At 44.4% G+C, this 19179-nt stretch overlaps 1 protein-coding gene across 3 annotated transcripts in view; it reads left to right on the forward strand.

Annotated features, from left to right (window-relative positions):
* The first annotated feature begins 1013 nt into the window (after positions 1-1013).
* TOM1L1 (target of myb1 like 1 membrane trafficking protein) overlaps positions 1014-19179 on the forward strand; it is a 61934-nt gene continuing 43768 nt past the window's right edge. The window contains exons 1-6 of one of the 3 annotated variants that reach the window (XM_027516900.1): positions 1014-1161; positions 3533-3617; positions 7361-7439; positions 16208-16357; positions 17163-17288; positions 18276-18368. In XM_027516900.1, the coding sequence (XP_027372701.1) occupies positions 1104-1161; positions 3533-3617; positions 7361-7439; positions 16208-16357; positions 17163-17288; positions 18276-18368 (591 nt within the window). In that variant the 5' untranslated portion in view covers positions 1014-1103. Of the gene's footprint in view, positions 1162-1584; positions 1981-3532; positions 3618-7360; positions 7440-16207; positions 16358-17162; positions 17289-18275; positions 18369-19179 lie in introns of those variants that run through there. The other 2 variants (XR_003506693.1, XM_027516901.1) reach the window with 2 other exon arrangements.

Below are 19179 nucleotides of genomic sequence, written 5' to 3' on the forward strand. Positions count from 1 at the left end.
AAACACCCAAGTGAGTTAGCCCCTTGGTGCACATTGGGATTGGTTTTGATTTATGTGCTTACATATGTGACTAGGAACATAAGGCAGATCTCCTCACCATTTCCAGGACCAAAGAAGGGTTCGTAGAGCTGGGCCCAAGCGGACCGCAGGAAGTGAGACCTGGAAGTGCAGGGAGCCCATGTGGTGCTAACTGCCATCACCTTGGAGACACTCAGCCTCCAGCAGGCCCTGGAGTCACGGAAGACTGTCGGGGTAGCCAATCAGATGTTCATCGAATGCCCCAGAAGAGGGAAAGGGCAACCGGGAAGCGGTTGAAGAGCTCAAGCTCGGATTTACATTCCAAAGCAGTTCTACGGCCGAACAGTCTGCTTAGGCAGAAGGAAAGCCCTTTCCTTTCCTCAGTTCGCGGGAGGACGGTTCCCAGGAGCCCGGAGCTCGCTCGGCGGCGCCACGCGGTCCCTCAGGAAACTGGGGCGAGACGACGGCCAGTGCCTGGTTTGAAGCCAGTCCGCCCTCCTGACCCTCACCTGCAGCCTAAGGGCGAGGGACACGCCTTCGCTCCCGGATCTCGGGGCCGGGTCAAGAAGCAGGGCGGGGTAAATATTTCCAGGCGCTCGATTCCCTCAGTGGCTAAACATTTGTTCTGTGGGTGCCAGACGCTGACTTGGGCGGGTTACGTGGCTAATGTTCACCGTGGCCTGTGTAACTCCGCGTTTCCTTCTCTACAAGGGGGCGCAGGAGGCGCCGAGAAGGGCAGCGCCCTGCCCCGAGAGCAACAGGATCCGCGCTCGGCCCCAGCGGCGGCCCCCGGGCCTTGAAGCCTGTCCCCGGGGCGCGGCACGTGCGCGCGCGGCCGACCCCTCCGGGGGACCCCCCCCGCCCCGCCCCCACCAGGACCCCGCCCCCTCGAGGACCCCGCCCCGCCCCCTCCGCGCCCTCGCCCACGCCTCCGCCCCTCCAGAGACCCCGCTCCGCCCCCCTCCCTGGACCCCGCCCCCTGGGGACCCCGCCCCGCTCGGCGCCCCGCAGCAGCCGAGGGAGGAGCCGGGGCCGTGCGGGAGGAGTCGCGGGCGGCGGAGGCCGGGCGCGCTCGCAGCACGGCCATGGCGTTCGGCAGGAGTCACCGGGACCCGTACGCGAACTCCCTGGGCCAGCTGATAGGTAAGGGGGGCCCCGCGCCCCGACTCCGTTCCCCGCCGCACGGAACCGCGTGGGTCCCGGCTCGAGGAGCTCCCCGCTTCCCCGCAACTTTCCCGGGCCCGCGCCCGCCGGTGCGGCGATACCCCTGTTGCGACCCGTCTCTCTCGAAGCCCGGCTCCGCACTGTTCCCCAGCGCCTTCCAGCGCGGTGGGCGTGGGAGCGGACAGGTGGCCCGGGGGTCGGGGGCGGCGGGCCTGGCCCTCCGCGGGGGTGCCGCCCTCTGGGGCAGGGCGAGCCTCTCCGAGAGCGAGCCAAGTGTTGTGCCCGCTCTGCGAGGGGAAGGTTCCAGGAGGGTGAGTGCAGTGACCTCGCCGGCACAGGCAGGTGTCCAGACGCGTGCTCGCGGATTCCAGGCCGTTACAGCCCGAGCTTCTTTTTCGAGAGGAACAAAGAGAAGGGACGTGCTGAGCACAGGAGCGAAGGGAGGGGAGCCAGGCTCTCTCTCGGGGACACCAGAGGCCTCTGCGGGCCACCGAGGGCCACGCAGGTGTCTCCCCGACTCCTTTGGCTCTCCCGTGGGCGCGCCCCCGTCGACGTACGCGGAAGCCGGAGCCCGGCCCGGGGTTGCTCACAGACGCTGCTCCGTGCCTCCCTCGGGAATCGTGTGTAACACCCGTGCCCGGAGGTGCCAAGCAGAGCGTGATCATGTCGGTGAACTTGGTGGGACGAGGAAATCAGGAGACTCAAATTTGGACAGTTTATCCTGCAGCTTAGTTTACTGCTCTTTTAAAAGTACACGCCACTCAACCTGAAGCTTGGTTCCCACAACTTTATGAGATAGTGAGTGTAACTTCCATTGAGGAGGAAATGCTTTCCAAACCGTTGCTGGCTTTTTCTCTGTCGGGTGTTAAAATAAGCTCTGACCAGAAATGGAGTCGGACTGCATCTTCATAATCTGATTTATTCTTTGGTGGTTTGCACGTTTACTGACTGCCAACTGGATGCCTGGACCTGAAGCAGGCACAGGCAAGACCTGGTCTCAGACATCAAAGTATGGGGAAGATGCACACTTATATGGGGAAGTGATTATAGTACAGTACCTTTGCAAAGGAAGAGAAATGTAAAACACCCAAAACTTATGAAAAGGGAGAACTTAACTCTGCCATGGCTTTTGAAGGATGAGTAGGGGATTTCTAGGAAGATGGGAAGGTGGGAGGAAGGAGCATGGAATGGGGAGCAAAGAAACTGGCTGAAAGAACCTTGTGACTAAACACAAGTTTGGTAAGCTTTGTCCATTTTGAATGCCAAATGCAGATAGTGCTTCTCCTAGGTGGGGAGCAGGATTGGCTTTGGAGTTCCACCAGCCAAACCTTTATCCTCTTTTTAATCCTTTTAATTAATTTTTGCTCCTTTCCCTGTTGGTCCTCATGTTTTCACGCTCAGGAATATTCTCCTTTCCTTTTAGGAAAGATGTTAAGATCACTCAGGTTGAGTGTTCTATGATCCTCTTTGTAGGTGGCATTCTGTATTCTTAAGGAGGCTGTCTGGACAGGGAAAAACTATTTGATTGTCTACTGATGAGGTTCCAGGTACAGGAGCCTTCAAGTTATGTCTGGTGCAGCGCTGGTTAATACAGGTGCTGGCAAGTACACAGGCAGTTTCAGTAGATCTCTCTTTTTCTCAACACCACTCGGCCAAGGAGAATACGTGACTTAAAAAAGCAAACAAAAACAACCTAGATTTGATGCTAGTTCTACCTTGTACTGGCTATGTAGCCTTGGGTAATTTCCTTAACCTTCTTGAACTTCTGTGTCATCATCTCTGACAGTGGGTTAAATGAAATTGCATAAAATACTTAGCAGTATGCCTTCTCTGAAAGACAGGCAGGCAGATGGAGACTTAGGTGGGCTGTTCTGGCCCTGAAGCCTTTATTAATAGGTCATTTATTACTGTGGCAACAGCAGCACTCTGAACCTGGATCTTGACTGATTCTTGAATTACTGGGAATTGTGCAAAAAAAAAAAAAAAAAAAACTGTCTGTCTTTTGGTGATGTAAACTTAATGGTGCTTGCTAGGGAACCCCAGGCAGATTGTTTCTAGAAAACCAGACATGTTTGGGGCTTCTCTGGTGCTTTAGACAGTAAAGAATCTGCCTGCAATGCAGGACACCCAGGTTCAATCCCTGGGTTGGGAAGATCCCTTGGAGAAAGGAATGGCAGCCCACTCCAGTATTCTTGCCTGGAGAATTGCACGAACAGAGGAGCCTGGCAGGCTATAGTCCATGGGGTCACAAACAGTCGGACGTGACTGAGTGTCTGATGAACACTTACTTTTTTTTGAGACATGTTTTATTCTGTTATAGCTCAAACTCAACCTAACTTTTTCTTTGCAGAAAAGGCTACATTTGCTGGAGTGCAGACGGAAGACTGGGGCCAGTTCATGCACATCTGTGACATAATTAACACCACCCAGGATGGGTGAGTTCAGAGTGTGGTTCATGTGTTTGTCTCGTAAGAAGCATCAGAACTATAGTGTGTTTTCTCCTGCAAACTTGAGTTTTCTCTTGCAGACTTTGGTTTTCTTGTTGAAATAGTGTTTCCATCACCTTTTAAGCACCCACTGCCTTTTGAAGACATGTCAGGTTGAAATATTAGGATGGCTGTTTTTTTCAGCATGTGGAATATCTGAGAATCCATTATAATTCTTCTCTTTGCCTTTTCCTTAATAATTTCAAATTTTGTCTCTGTGAGGCTCAAATCCCTTATTCTTTAAGGAGAGGGGGAGATATTGTTTCCTTCATTAGGAATTCTTCTTGCTCTGATGGCCAATATTTTATGTTATTGTAATTGAAAAATATTATGAAGAAGCTAGTGGACTCCTGGTGGTGAACTGTCTCTGAGCAGTTGTCATTATCAACCAGAAAATAATCTAGCAGTTGTTTTCCTCTGCCTGTCACAAGACAAGTTTTTTTCTTCTGAATGCCAACTCATCCATGTTTACACTCAGTTCTTAAACAATATGGTATCTTTTGTTACACTTCTTAAACTTTAAGAAGTTGAAATTTAAAAAACAAAATCATTAAGCCTATTTTGTGACTTAGTCTGAATTATAACTTGTTGTAAGGAATACAGTTCTCTTGATTTTCCTGCACATTTAAAGTAATCATGGACAGCTAACGAGATTATCTTAGTTTATGTTGATAAATGCAGAGTTCCAAATAACAGCAAGGCGACATAAGAAAGACTTCCTCAGTGATCAATGCAAAGAAATAGAGGAAAACAATAGAATGTGAAAAACTAGAGATCTCTTCAAGAAAATTAGAGATAAAAAGGGAACTTTTCATGCAAAGATGGGTACAATAAAGGACAGAAATGGTATGGACTTAACAGAAGCAGAAGAGGTGGCAAGAATACACAGAAGAACTATGCAAAAAAATCTTCATGACCCAGATAATCACAATGGTGTAGTCATTCACCTAGAGCCAGATATCCTGGAATGTGAAGTCAAGTGGGACTTAGGAAGCATCACTATGAATAAAACTAGTAGAGGGGATGGCATTCCAGTTGAGCTGTTTCAAATCCTAAAATATGATGCTGTGAAAGTGCTGTACTCAGTATGCCAGCAAATTTGGAAAACTCAGCAATGGCCACAGGACTGGAAAAGGTCAGTTTTCATTCCAATCCCAAAGAAAGGCAATGCCAAAGAATGTTCGAACTACCACACAATTGCACTCATCTCACACAATAGCAAAGTATTGCTCAAAATTCTCCAAGCCAGGCTTCAGCAATATGTGAATGGTGAACTTCCAGATTTTCAAGCTGTATTTTGAAAAGGCATAGGAACCAGAGATAAAATTACCAACATCCCCTGGATCATGGAAAAAGCAAGAGAGTTCCAGAAAAACATCTACTTCTGCTTTATTGACTATGCCAAAGCCTTTGACTGTGTGGATCACAACAAACTGTGGAAAATTCTTAAAGAAATGGGAATGCCAGACCATCTGACCTGCCTCTTGGGAAACCTGTATGCAGGTCAGGAAGCAACAGTTAGAACTGGACATGGAACAACAGACTGGTTCCAAATAGGAAAAGGAGTACGTCAAGGCTGTATATTGTCACCCTGCTTATTTAACTTATATGTAGAGTACATCATGTGAAATGCCAGGCTAGATGAAGCACAAGCTGGAATCAAGATTGCCGGGAGAAATATCAATAACCTCAGATATGCAGATGACACCACCTTTGTGACAGAAGACAAGAGGCAGAAAGAGCCTCTTGATGAAAGTGAAAGAGGAGAGTGAAAAAGTTGGCTTAAAACTTAGCATTCAGAAAACTAACATTCTATTTAAAACTAAAACTTAACATTCATGGCATCTGATCCCATCACTTCATGGCAAATAGATGGGGAAACAGTGGAAACAGTGGCAGACTTTGTTTTTTTGGGCTCCAGAATCACTGCAGATGGTGTCCATAGCCATGAAATTAAAAGTCGCTTGTTCCTTGGAAGAAAAGCTATGACCAACCTCGACAGCATATGGACGTGAATTTGAGTAAACTCCAGGAGTTAGTGATGGAAAGGGAAGCCTGGCATGCTGCAGTCCATGGGGTCACAAAGAGTCGGACACAACTGAGTGACTGAACAGAACTGATGCTGATGAAGAAAACATTACACTTAATTATTGACTCTATCAGTGGAAAGTGCTTAGAGTACTAACTAGTACTTTTAAGTATTTATAATGGTTTCTCTATAATCTTATTTCCCGCATTTGGTTCCTCTGAACCTTTTCTTCACTTATAATACTGACTTCTTCCTTGATAGTGCAAAAAGGGGATCTCAGTGTAAAATTGTTTTACTTATTTATTTTTTCCTTTTTTATTTATATTTATTTATTTAGCCACATCAGGTCTTAGTTGTGGCGTGTGGGATCTAGTCCTCTGACCGGGAATCAAACCTGGGCCCCTGCTTTGGGAGCTCACAGTCTTAGCCACTGGACTACCAGGGAATTCCCCAATTTTTTCTTTTAAAACAGTATCTTTATTCTTTTAAGCTTTTCCAAGAGTTTAATCTTAGATTTTATATATGATCTTTTAGAAATATATCTATTATAAGAGTTACAATTGTAAATATATGTAATGTTATATAATTATATTATCATAAAATAGAAATTCTACCCATGCAAACATAACAAAATTAGAAGGTAATATGCAAAAAGGATTTGTATCTTTTTTAGGTTTTGAAGTGTAATTGGCATACAACACTGTATAAGTTTAAAATGTACAGCAAATGACTTGACTTACATATATTACAAAACAATTTCCACAATAAGTTAGCATCACAGTTACACCTCATAAAATTACAAAGACAATTTTTTCCCTTTTGATGAGAACTTTTAGTGTCTACTGTCTTAATAGCTGTCAAATATATCATATAGCAGAATTAACTACAGTCATCATGCTGTACATTACATCCACATTACTTACCTGAAACTGATCATCTTGAAGCGAATTTGGACTGTCTACTTATACATGGTTCTTCCTTTTGTAACATAGAATTGTAGCATCAATTAGTCCTAGTTAGTCCTAACTCCTCCTCCTATATCCCACTGCCTGTAGGGTGCTTGGGGCTTTCCAAGTGGTGCTAGTGGTAAAGAATTTGCCTGCCAGTGCAGGAGACGCAAGAGATGAGGGTTTGACCCCTGCCTGAGTCAGGAAGATCCCCTAGAGGAGGAAATGGCACCCCACTCCAGTATTCTTGCGTAAATAATCCCATGGACAGAAGAGCCTGGAAGGCTACAGTCCATGGGGTCTCAAAGAGTTGGACACAACTTAGCAACTCAACAAAAACAACAATAGGGTGTGTAGGAAATACTAATAATAAACATAGGTCACATTTTCAGAAATTCATTTCAGGTAAGGTGGTTCTGTGCATTGACATAGAGAGGGTTGTGGGTGTGAATGCATTTCACATGCAGTGCTTTCTAGGCAGTGATCATCTGAATACGTTACTTGGTTTTCACAAGGAGGTAGTTGGTACTGTCTGCCTAGATATATGAGGAAACGGGTGTAACAAGTGCAGTCATCTGCTCAGTGTCACACAGCAGAACTAAGACCCTGGGTGTCTCCTCAGCTGTTCCTCTTTTCACGCTGCAGAGTGCTTTTCAGAGATGGACTTGCTTTCCACAGGGTCTGCATTGATGATTTTACTGTGTTTATTGTTGTAGGCCAAAAGATGCAGTAAAAGCTTTGAAGAAAAGGATTTCCAAAAACTATAATCATAAAGAAATCCAACTCACCTTGTCAGTAAGTACTTTAATGTTAAATTGAGATTAAGATTGCCTAAGTTATAGTCACATTTCTAATTTTGTGTCTAAAGGATACAAATACTCTGAGATAATAGGTGAGCAAAAAATATGTACAGTATGGATTAAAATGACTCATTTACTGAGAATTACAGAATCAAGGGAGTTTGGTTAATTGTAAGAGCATTTAATTTGGTGGAAAATGAGTGTTCCTGGAAAATCATATTTTCCTGGTTAGGAGATAAGAACTGGTAATGAAGAACTTGGAGGAACTGAGCTGATCAAGAAGTCTGTGTATGTGTTACACGTGGGGAGAACTGAAGCTTGAAAAACACCCCCCTCTTAGCTCCCTGCCTTGCTTGTGCATCTCTTGGAATTCTGAGGTGCTGGCAGCTCTCTAGGGTCCAGCCAAGTTCTGCTGCCTGATGTAATTTGAATTAAGTTCTTTGTTGATAGAAACAATTCTGTGCACCGTGTTTCTTGATATGGGTGTAGACATTTATTTGATATGTTCCCGTTTTCCCCCAACTTTGGCTTTGTGACCCCTGCAGTTGCTGGATGAGTTGCCAGTTTCACGTCGGTACATTTTGTAGACCCTGCCTGCTGCCTGAGCTGTGTGCTTTCTGGTGTCTTCTGAGTGCCTTTGCTGACCTCCTTCTGGCCCCACGCCACACCAGGCTGTGGCGCTCCTCTGCCAGCATCAGACTGCCCTTAGGAGGGTTGGGCATGGTTATCTAGAGGGCTGTGGAGCAGAGCTGAGCTTTGCCCCCCTTTTCTAGCTTCAAGGGGAAAAGAACTTAGCACTTCTTGCTTACTTGGAGAAGAAATGAAGTCTTAATGATCCTGTCACTGAAGAAACCCTACAAGTTAGGGTCAGAATACAGTTTTAGAGGAATCGTCTCCTCCACCTTTTTGGACCTGTCCCCTCTCCTTCACCATGGTCACCTCCTCAGGAAGGTCATGGAGTGGAGGGAACCAGAGAGAGGAGTAAGGTGCTCCAGGGGAAATAGGAGAACAGTGGGTTGGTGATGGAAAATCACCTTTGCCTGGTACTTTACCTGGTAGCTCAGCTGGTAAAGAATCTGCCTGCAATGCAGGAAATGCTGGTTTGATTTCCAGGTCAGAAAGATCTGCTGGAGAAGGGATAGGCTACCCACTCCAGTCTTCTTGGGCTTCCCTGGTGGCTCAGCTGGTAAAGAATCCACCAGCAATGCAGGAGACCTGGGTTCATTCCCTTTGTTGGGAAGATCCCCTGGATAAGGGAAAGGCTACCCCATCTAGGATTCTGGCCTGGAGAATTCCATGGACTGAGGAGCCTGGCAGCCTGTGGTCCATTGGGTCACAAAGAGTTGGACACAACTGAGCGACATTCACTTTCACTTTGGCTGATGCTCTCAACAACCCTGTGAAGAAGTTGTATTATTGACTCCACTTCTCAGATGAAGAAACTGATACTTGGTGAGATTAAGTGATGTTTTTTTTTTTTCCCCCTCCAACTTTTAAGTAGCATAGGCAAGATTTCAGTGCAGGTCTCAGATTCTAAATTCCATGCCCTGGCCCCACACCACCTTGCTTGCCTGAACAAATCATGCCCCTTGAAAGAACAGTCACTGTGTTTCATTTGTGTCTTCAACTTCTTTGTGGTGGAAGATTTTGGGTATTAGGTGTTGACTGACTGAGTGTCCTTCAGCCCCCATCCCCTTCTCCTAGCATCCAGGAAGGACTCAGGGAGTGATTGTGATTTGGGGTAGAAAGGTATACAGCTGTGCCCTGAAATGGAGGACGTCCCAGGGCTGCTGAAGGTTAGGAGAACTGACTGAGGAATCTAAGGGCAGAAGATGAATTTACGCCATTTTCCAAATTTCAGCATGCGGTGTTTCACCTTCTGACAGCTGTGGATTCTGTATGATACCTTTGTCTCTCTGTTACAGCCAGCTTACCTGACCTTTCGGTGGTGGCTTTCTGTCCCTGGTCCATCACTTCCTCCATCCAGCTTCCTTCCCTCGGGACGAATCAGGACTCTCCCCTGAGGAAGCTGAGCTGTTCCCGAGTGTTGTGTCTTATATCCCATCTCTCTGTGAGTCCCCACACTTTCTCTCCTGCAGGTCATCTGATCACTCAGGCCTTGCTCACAGGAAGGCTGTTCCCTGTTCCATCTCTTGTAACTGTTTCATTCTCGCCTCCTGATTTCCATACCAGCACGTGACAGCAAGTGAGTCTAAGACCTGTGCCAAAGTAGAGGTGAGAGTCACAGGTTAGGAGCCAGAATAGCTCCTCATTGTTAGGGGCAGAGTTCATTAAGGTTCCTGCTTCTTGGACTTCTTTGAATTGGCCTTTGATTCTTGATAGCTTCATGCAGCTTTCCCTGAGTTCTTTATTTAATGGCACAGGCACCTCACCTCAGACTACTCACTGCACTGGAGTGGTGTGTTTAATTTTTTAGAACAGACTTTAATATAAACTTAAGCAGAGATCCAACCAGTTCATTCTGAAGGAGATCAGCCCTGGTATTTCTTTGGAAAGAATGATGCTAAAGCTGAAACTCTAGTACTTTGGCCACCTCATGCGAAGAGTTGACACATTAGAAAAGACTCTGATGCTGAGAAGGATTGGGGGCAGAAGGAAAAGGGGATGACAGAGGATGAGATGGCTGGATGGATATCACTGACTCGATGGACATGAGTCTGAGTGAACTCCGGGAGTTGGTGATGGATAGGGAGGCCTGGGGTGCTGCGATTCATGGGGTCGCAAAGAGTCGGACACAACTGAGTGACTGAACTGAACTTAACTGAATTATGAGAGAAATTAGTCACAGAAACAAATATCCAGTGTCTGTCAAAGGCAGTTATTTGTTTACCAATAAACTCTTTAACAGTGGATCCTCATATATTACATTTCCATTTTATCATGGTGAAGTGATGAGAGCCTGTCAAAGTCGATTATAAATGTCCTTTGTATTATCTGTCATTTAGGTTCTCCATGGACTTGTTAGCCTTGATTAGCCTTTGCTGGGATCTGACTAGACTCTGATTTCCTACTATCAGTTGGTGGTGCGGTTTTGTCAAGAAGCCTGTTGTTTTGTCTTATTTTAAAAACCATTTAGTTATGAGGCTTTATAACTCTTTCTATCAAGAGATCGGAATACCAGACCACTTGCCTGCCTCCGGAGAAATCTGTATACAGGTCAAGAAGCAACAGTTAGAACTGGACATGGAACAACAGACTGGTTCCAAATAGGGAAAGGAGCACGTCAAGGATGTATATTGTCACCCTGCTTATTTAACTTATATGCAGAGTACATCATTCAAAATGCCGGGCTGGATGAAGCACAAGCTGGAATCAAGATTGCAGGGAGAAATATCGATAACCTCAGATACGCAGATGACATTACCCTTTTGGCAGAAAGCAAAGAGGAACTAAAGAGCTTCTTGATGAAAGTGAAAGAGGAGAGTGAAAAAGCTGGCTTGAAACTCAACATTCAAAAAATGAAGATCATGGCATCCAGTTCCATCACTCCATGGCAAATAAATGGGGAAACTGTGGAAACAGTGAGAGACTTTATTTTCTTGGGCTCCAAAATCACTGCAGATGGTGACTGCACCCATGAATTTAAAAGATGTTTGCTCTTTGGAAGGAAAGCTATGACCAACTTAGACAGCATATTAAAAAGCAGAGACATTACTTTGCCAGCAAAGGTCTGTCTAGTCAAGGCTATGGTTTTTCCAGTAGTCATGTATGGATGTGAGAGTTGGACTATGAAGAAAGCTGAGCGCTGAAGAATTGATGTTTTTGAACTGTGGTCTTGGAGAAGACTCTTGAGAGTCCCTTGGACTGCAAGGAGATCCAACCAGTCAATCCTAAAGGAGATCAGTCCTGAATATTCATTGGACGGACTGATGCTGAAGCCGAAATTCCAATACTTTGGCCACCTGATGCAAAGAACTAACTCATTTGTAAAGACCCTGATGCTGGGAAATATTGAGGGCAGGAAGAGAAGGGGATGACAGAGGATGAGATGGTTAGATGGCATCACTGACTCAATGGACATGGGTTTGGGTGGACTCCGGGAGTTGGTGATGGACAGGGAGGCCTGGCGTGCTGCGGTTGATAGGGTCGCAAAGAGTGGGACATGACTGAGCAACTGAACTGATAACTCTTTTTTTTTGTATACATATATCCCCTCCCTTTTGAAACTCCTTCCCATCTCCCTCCCCATCCCATCCCTCTAGGTTGATACAGAGCCCCTGTTTGAGTTTCCTGAGCCATACAGCAAATTCCCATTGGCTATCTGTTTTACATATGGTAATGTAAGTTTCCATGTTACTCTTTCCATACATCTCACCCTCTCCCCATATCCGTAAGTCTATTCTCTATGTTTCTCCGTTGCTGCCCTGTAAATAAATTCTTCAGTACCATTTTTCTAGATTCCATATGTATGTGTTGCTGCTAAGTCACTTCAGTCGTGTCTGACTCTGTGCGACCCCATAGATGGCAGGCCACCAGGCTCCCCCGTCCCTGGGATTCTCCAGGCAAGAACACTGGAGTGGGTTGCCATTTCCTTCTCCAATGCGTGAAAGTGAAGTTGCTCAGTCGTGTCCGACTCCTAGCGACCCCATGGGCTGCGGCCAACCACGGTCCTCCGTCCATGGGATTTTCCAGGCAAGAGTACTGGAGTGGGGTGCCATTGCCTTCTCCGATGTATGTGTTAGAATATGGTATTTATCTTTCTCTTTCTGACTCACTTCAGTCTGTATAATAGGTATTAGGTTCATCCACCTCATTAGAGCAGACTCAAATGTGTTCCTTTTTATGGCTGAGTAATATTCCATTGTATATATGTACCACAACTTCTTTATCCATTCGTCAATGGATATCTAGAGTCTAGTCTTTACTTGAATGAGTCAGTTATGATAAGTCTCAGCAAGATACTATTATTGTGAAGAGGAAAGTGATTGAATAGGTTCCTGGGAATCAATTAGTTGAAGCACCCCCTAGGGGGTGAGTTATGGGGACTTCAGAATTAGTGTAAAATGTCTTTATTCCTCTAGAAACTTACAAAGTAAGCTCATCCCCTAAAGCGGCCTTAGCTTAGTTTGTTTTTCAGCTCTGGATGACCCTGGAGCCTGGGTTACTATGTTTCATTTAGAAATTTACCGTGAGAAATAAAACTACCATGGAGCTTTTTTTCCCTAACATTTTTGAAAGGAATACTTATCTTGGCTCATCAATATTTTCTTTCTTGATGGGAAATTATCTGTGTGAGCAGACAATCACAGTACTTACATTTATTAAGGTCCTGCTATGTGTCAGGCTCTTCATATGCATCACTTTCCACTTAAGCCTTACAGCAGGTCTCTGGAAGAAGGTAGGCTCATTTTGCAGTTGATGATCCTGAGTCTTAGTCACGATAAGTGATTTGCCCAGCCACGTGCAAAGGGACAGCTGTGAAGCCTCAGATCAGCATACTCTGCAGTCTCTCAGTTGTTGCCTCCTCCTGGGTTCCCTTCTCCACCTCAGATTATGGTTTCTTGGTTCATAGGTTATGTGTGCTCAGTTGCTTAGTCGTGTCCAGCCCTTTGCAGCTCCATGGACTGCAGCCCACCAGGCTCCTCTCTCCATGGAGTTTTCCAGGCAAGAATACTGGACTGGGTTGCCATTTCCTCCTCTAGGGTAATCTTCCCAACCCAGGAATCGAACCCACATCTCTTGCATCTCCTGCATCTCTTGCACTGGCAGGTGAATTCTTTACCACTGTGCCACCTGGTTGAATCCAGCCTCCCAGTTGAATCCCACCTGGGTAGCTCCATGTTCATAGGTTATATGAACACATAAATTGCACCAAAGCCCAATTCCAAAATGTGTAGAAACAAGGTATTTGATTTTTCCAATTCACCACTCTAAGTTTTATTGTTTAGCTAAGTGGGCTGGGGTGTGAGAGGTACCGTGACATGAAGGAAGAGGTGATAGCATAGAAGTAAGTGGTCCTGACACTCGAGATTCCAGCGGGAAAGCACAAAGGGCATGGTTTATGATCTCCAGATGTTAACATTCTCAGCGTTTCATATTGACTCTTTGATTTTTATAGGTAACCTCCTGGGAATGTTGCCCATTAACATAAAATCTTGATACTCCAACAGTAAAAAGTGGTTTGTGGAATATTTAGCATTTCTTTTGCTGTTATGGAAGATGAGACTTGGAGGCAAAGTATTTTGCCTAAGACTGCTTAACTGGTCACGTGAAGTATTTCTATAAATTCCCATTGAACTAGAGGTGCTTTTCCTCATCATAATAGTGTATCAAGCAAAAAGCCATTTGTTATTCAACTTGTCTTTCTCGAAACAACTTGTATTAAAATAGATTCATCTTAATATGTTTTGGATTCTGATTTTATTTTCCTTTGGTTAAAGATTCTCCCTGTGTTTCACATGCTGCATGTGCTCAGCTTCTGTATTTCATGGTTGCTTTTTTAGCAGCGATGCCCTTATAACTATAGCTTTCATATCTTCTTCTATTTCTATTGCCATTAAAGTGACACAGTACAGAGCATGGTATAAAATCAATTTTCAGGACTCCTTTTCTACAGAGATTATACCTATCCTGGTCATATTATGGTCTTTATGACCTCTGAGAAGGTGGAAGCATGGACACTAGAGATTTCATTGTGTTTTTAGATCACTTTCAGAAATCTGCTACCAGCTCATTCTTTCTTAGCCTGTCTTCTGTTCATGTTGCTGTATTGAAAATCTTTTTTTCAAGATGATTGATGACTCCACTAATCAACAAACCTACCTGAGTTTTTCTCACTCCATATACCTAACTGTTTGACACTCCATCGTCCTGAAAATCCTGCCCACTTTTGACTTTATGAGCATTATGTTCTGTTTATTTTATGCCTCAGTTTCCGTTGGTTGCTCTTGGGCTGCCTTTCTCCATCCTCCTTCCAGCCTCCCAGTTGAATACCACCGTGCCTCCTCCTCTCTGCTCATGCGAGGCAGCCCCAGGTACTCCCTGTGGGCTTAAGTCTCTCCTGAACTGTATCTGTGCATGTACAGCTCTCAGCCAGAAATCTCCACTTGAATGTCTCTGTCCTTTTGTCTTAGTCATCTTGAGCAGCCTAACAAGGTACCGTCGATGGGGTGGCTTAAGCAATAGACTTTTCTATTTCTTCCAGTCTATGAGGATCTGAAGTCCAAGGTCAGGGTGCTGGCAGGTCCAGTGTCTGAGGAGGGCCCGCCCTCTGGCTTGTCAATGGCTGTCTTCTCGTTGTATCGTCATGTGGCCAAGGAGAGATCTCTCTTATCCCTCTTTTCTAAGAAAGGTGGGAGAAGAAGGAGACGACAGAGGACTAGATGGTTGGATGGCATCACCGACTCAATGGACATGAATTTGAGCAAACTCTGGGAGATTGTGAAGGACAGGGAGGCCTGGTGTGCTGCAGTCCATGGGGTCGCAGAGTCGGACATGACTTAGCAACTGAACAACAACAATCTCGTTTATGAAGACTCCAGCCTCATGACCTAATTTCCTCCAAATACCATCATGTTAGGGATTAAGAGGTTCACCATAGGAATTTGGGAGGGACACAGACATTCAGTCTGCATCACTTATAAACTCAAAATATGTAAGTTTCAACACATCATTTTGACCTTAGGCCAGTCATACTATCCCATCCACTTCCAAATTTCCATCCAAAGTGCTATCAATCTCATGCAGAGTAACAGTCATTTAACTTTCAGCCTTTCCCTGTCAACAAATACCTAGTTATTGGAAGTCCTTCCTTCATAATTCTCATGTCTTCCCCTTTCTTACACCCTCATCATCCTAGTTTAAGACAGTTTAAGCCTGTCTGCATCAGGCTCTATTAGGGGGTCCTTGCTGGATCTCTCCATCATTTCAGGGTCTTTGCCCTCCAGTTGCTTTGGTAGGGTGCTGCACCAACCTTCTCGCAAGTTCAGGACGGAGGTGTGATGGTGACAAACTAAGGACCCTCCAGTGGCTTCCTGGTGCCTTCTCAATAATGTCCATTCTTTACATTGCCACACAGCTCTCTGCACAGTCTGGATGATGCCCCTCCAGACTTATCCATCCAGTTCCCCAGGCTCTCCAGTTTGCCGATATAAAGAAGCCTCTACAAACCAGAAAACTTGTTTTCCTTCTCACAGCTCATACACTTCATCACCTGTACATAAATTTTTTTACGATTTACCTGTCTAGACTATTGCTTTATATGCATTTATCCTTTTCTTGACCATTTTTCAAAGGCCAGCTTAGGACCACCTTTTTCCAAAAGTCTTAAACACCTGGCCCTAAATGGTCACATCTGCCTGTAAAGGTCTGTAGCTGGAGTAACCATGTAAGTTTTCATCCAGGCAAGGACATTTTTGGAAGTGAAAGGAGATGATGTCCTTAATAAAGCTGGGGCAGTAGGAATTCAGCAGGACTTTGCTGGAAACACTAGGACAAATGTCCCCTTGTCTAGAGCCAGCATGCTTTGTTTGCACCTCGCACTGGCCCTTGACATTACCACCTCACATTGTTACGAGTTCTCTTATAATTGTGTCCTGGCTCCCCAACAAGACTGTCTGTTTGCTAAGCAATTGCATTATGCCTTAAATTTCCTCACATTCCCAGAACTGAACATTTTGCCATATATTTTAGTAGATAACCAAATTTTGTTTGTGCTGGTGGAAATCATCACTTAGCAATTTTTATCTTATATTTTGGAGGTGGTTTTGCCAAAGAGATAAAATGTTTGATTTTTCTCTTCAGCTTATTGACATGTGCATGCAGAACTGTGGTCCGAGTTTCCAGTCTCTGATTGTGAAGAAGGAATTTGTTAAAGATAGTCTAGTTAAGCTGCTGAATCCCAGATACACATTGCCAATAGACATTCAGAATAGAATTTTGAATTTCATTAAGGTAAGTCTGTTATATACCTGATGGGATAGTGAATGTCTAAGAAGCTTAATTTCCTAACTCCCAGTTGGCTCAGTGATCCTTTATAAGCCTGGGATTGAGCTTCAAAGTGTTTTTATTATTCTGTTTTCCATGTAATAATTTCTTGGCATTGGACTCTGGCCTTTTTCTGAAGAATTTATAGCCTTTTCCATACTTGTCTCTCAGTTTCTGTTTTATCTGGGTCAGACAGAAGAGATAGTGATGTATACATTTATTTTGCAGATATGGAAACTATCTTCTCTGGTCAGTAACTCACTGCCTGCAGAGTTATTTGGCAAAAGATCTACAGATGCTGTTTTAGAGTCTATTAATTTTAGATTTAGTACGGCAAAAAACAATCAATAGTATCTATTGTAGAGTTTCACTAAATTGTTGAGGCATGGCAGTCTGATGATTAAAAATATTTTACATTATTCTAATCTCTAAAAATGGACGTTTTGGACTTTGCTGGTGGTCCAGTGGTTAAGATAATGTGCTTCCAGCATCTGCACTGCCGAGGGCACGGCTTCAGTCCCTGGTTAGGGAGCTAGGATCCCAGATACCACCTGCTGTGTGACACAGCCAAAAACAAGTAACCGCCCCCCCCCCCCCCCCAAAAAAAAAAACTGCAAAAACTGTACATTTTGTGTATGGCATTCAAAAGTAGCTTTCTCTTTCTGAGGAAGCTTCGTAATTGTCAGTCTCTGATTTTTTGGTGGTCACTTTCAGAATTGTGTTTTGTTTCGCTGCTCTTTGCTCTCTGAAACTTTCCGTCTCTTGAATTCAGACATGGTCGCAGGGTTTCCCAGGAGGCGTGGATGTCAGTGAAGTGAAAGATGTGTACCTGGACCTCCTTAAGAAAGGGGTTCAGTTCCCTTCATCAGATGCAGAGACTGAAACAGCCAGACAAGAGGTAGGAGGCCCTTTTTTGACCTGTGTAGAGAAAGACAGTGAAGGGCTTGGGTCTTTTTTCATTGAAAGGAACGACTCTAGCTCCACCTAGCTTAAGCCAAAAGATGAATCTCTGATTTCATAGAATAACCAGGCCACAAGAAGGCTGGTGTTAACTGGATCTTTGGAACACCAGAGAACCAAGATTCAAATGCCTCGTTACTTGTCTGCTCCCCTTTGACAATCAGCTCGTTCTCTCCTCGCAGACCAGTTTTCTCTATGTGGTAGATAACACGCCAGGCCTGCTATGCATGTGCCTGCTAAGTCACTTCCGTTTGACTCTGCGCAGGGCTCCCCGGGTGGCGCTAATGGTAGACAACATAGCTCCCACATTTTCATGTTGCAGCCTTAGCTTTTTCAGATTCAAAGCTTATAATTGCAGAGGAAGGACTCATTGAATCAACATGGGTCAGTTTTCCATTTCTGGACAAGTTAAGTGAGGCCTTACAAGAATGTGATGGCTTCATATAGAAATCGTTTAGGTAGAGCAGAGTAGGGGCAGTTTTCAAAAGAAAAGATTGGTGCTAGACTGGCAAGGGTCTGTTAGTAGTCATGTAATAAATTTGTTTATTAATACGGTGCCCATAGAAGAGTCTCTTTATGTTCACATGTATTTACTCTCAAGTCTGTAAATAACTTTTCAGGTTTTGAACTTATAACACTTTGAGAGACTGACTATAAGTCAACTCTTGGCTTCCTGTAATGTAATGTAAAAACATAACATAAACACAGTAGTTCTTTCCGTAATGTAAAAATAGTAGTTCTTCCCTTCTGTAGATTGGTGAGTCCTGCCTTGGTAGAAAAAGCAATTCATGTGTATACCAAAGTCTGACCTTTGTGAAGGCTTTGTCCTGAGGGCTAACTCTCCCTAGTGAGTGAGTCATCTGAATGGAAAAATGGGCTTGCAGTGGCCAAGTTAATTCAAATAATAATATTTCCATTTTCATAGATGTCCCTGAATCCACCACCGTCTGTTCCTTCTGCACCAGCTCTTCCTTCTATAGTTCCCAAGATCTCCACTATTACATTGGTCCCAGAACAGGTAACAATAGCAATGATTGTATTTATTCATGACTTTTTTTGCAGTTTGTTTATTCTTAGCAATGTTATCATAAGGTGGAGGTATCTTTTAGCCTCATTTTACAGAGAAGGGGACTGAAGTGTATGTGTATGATGGTTCAGCTCTAAGTGGAATTAATCCTATGAATTCTGCCTGATTCTGAAAGCCTGAGCTTTAACAATTGTGCTTGTCTAGTGGCTTATGTGGCTTTGTGGAGGCTTGGCTGTACCTGGAGTTTATATAAGCAGCTGATCCTGTTGCCCCTGATAAGACTGCCCATATGCCATTTCAGACAGCTCAGTGAATGGTAGTCTTATTACTGATATTAATTGTGCCAATCAAATTACATTTACTGCTTTGTCTGTTATCTGTTTATCAAAGGTTTAGACAAGCAATTATTAAATGAAGCTCATTTCTATCCTGCTATAAGGGAACTATCATTTAAGACTTTGTAGGGACTTCCCTGGCGGTCCAGTGGTTAAAAATCTGCCTTCCAATGCAGGGGACGCAGGTTCCACCCCTGCTTGGAGAACTGAGATCACACCTGCCGCAGGACAACTAAGCCCGTACACCACAAGAAGCCCCAGTGTGGCCAAAGTTTAAAAAAAAAAAGATCTTGTATTATTATTATTTGGTATTATGTAGTAGTCCATGTGATTAATTCCTCTTGGAATTTAATCCAGGAAGGAAAAAAAAAACCTGTTTCTCTTTTGATTCTTCCTTCTTTAATACAATGGGACTATAAAACATTCATTTTTTTTTCCCTCCCCCATTGGTTTCCCGGAAATCCAGA

The sequence above is a fragment of the Bos indicus x Bos taurus genome, chromosome 19 (genome assembly GCF_003369695.1).
Source record: "Bos indicus x Bos taurus breed Angus x Brahman F1 hybrid chromosome 19, Bos_hybrid_MaternalHap_v2.0, whole genome shotgun sequence".
Classification (NCBI taxonomy): domain Eukaryota; kingdom Metazoa; phylum Chordata; class Mammalia; order Artiodactyla; family Bovidae; genus Bos; species Bos indicus x Bos taurus.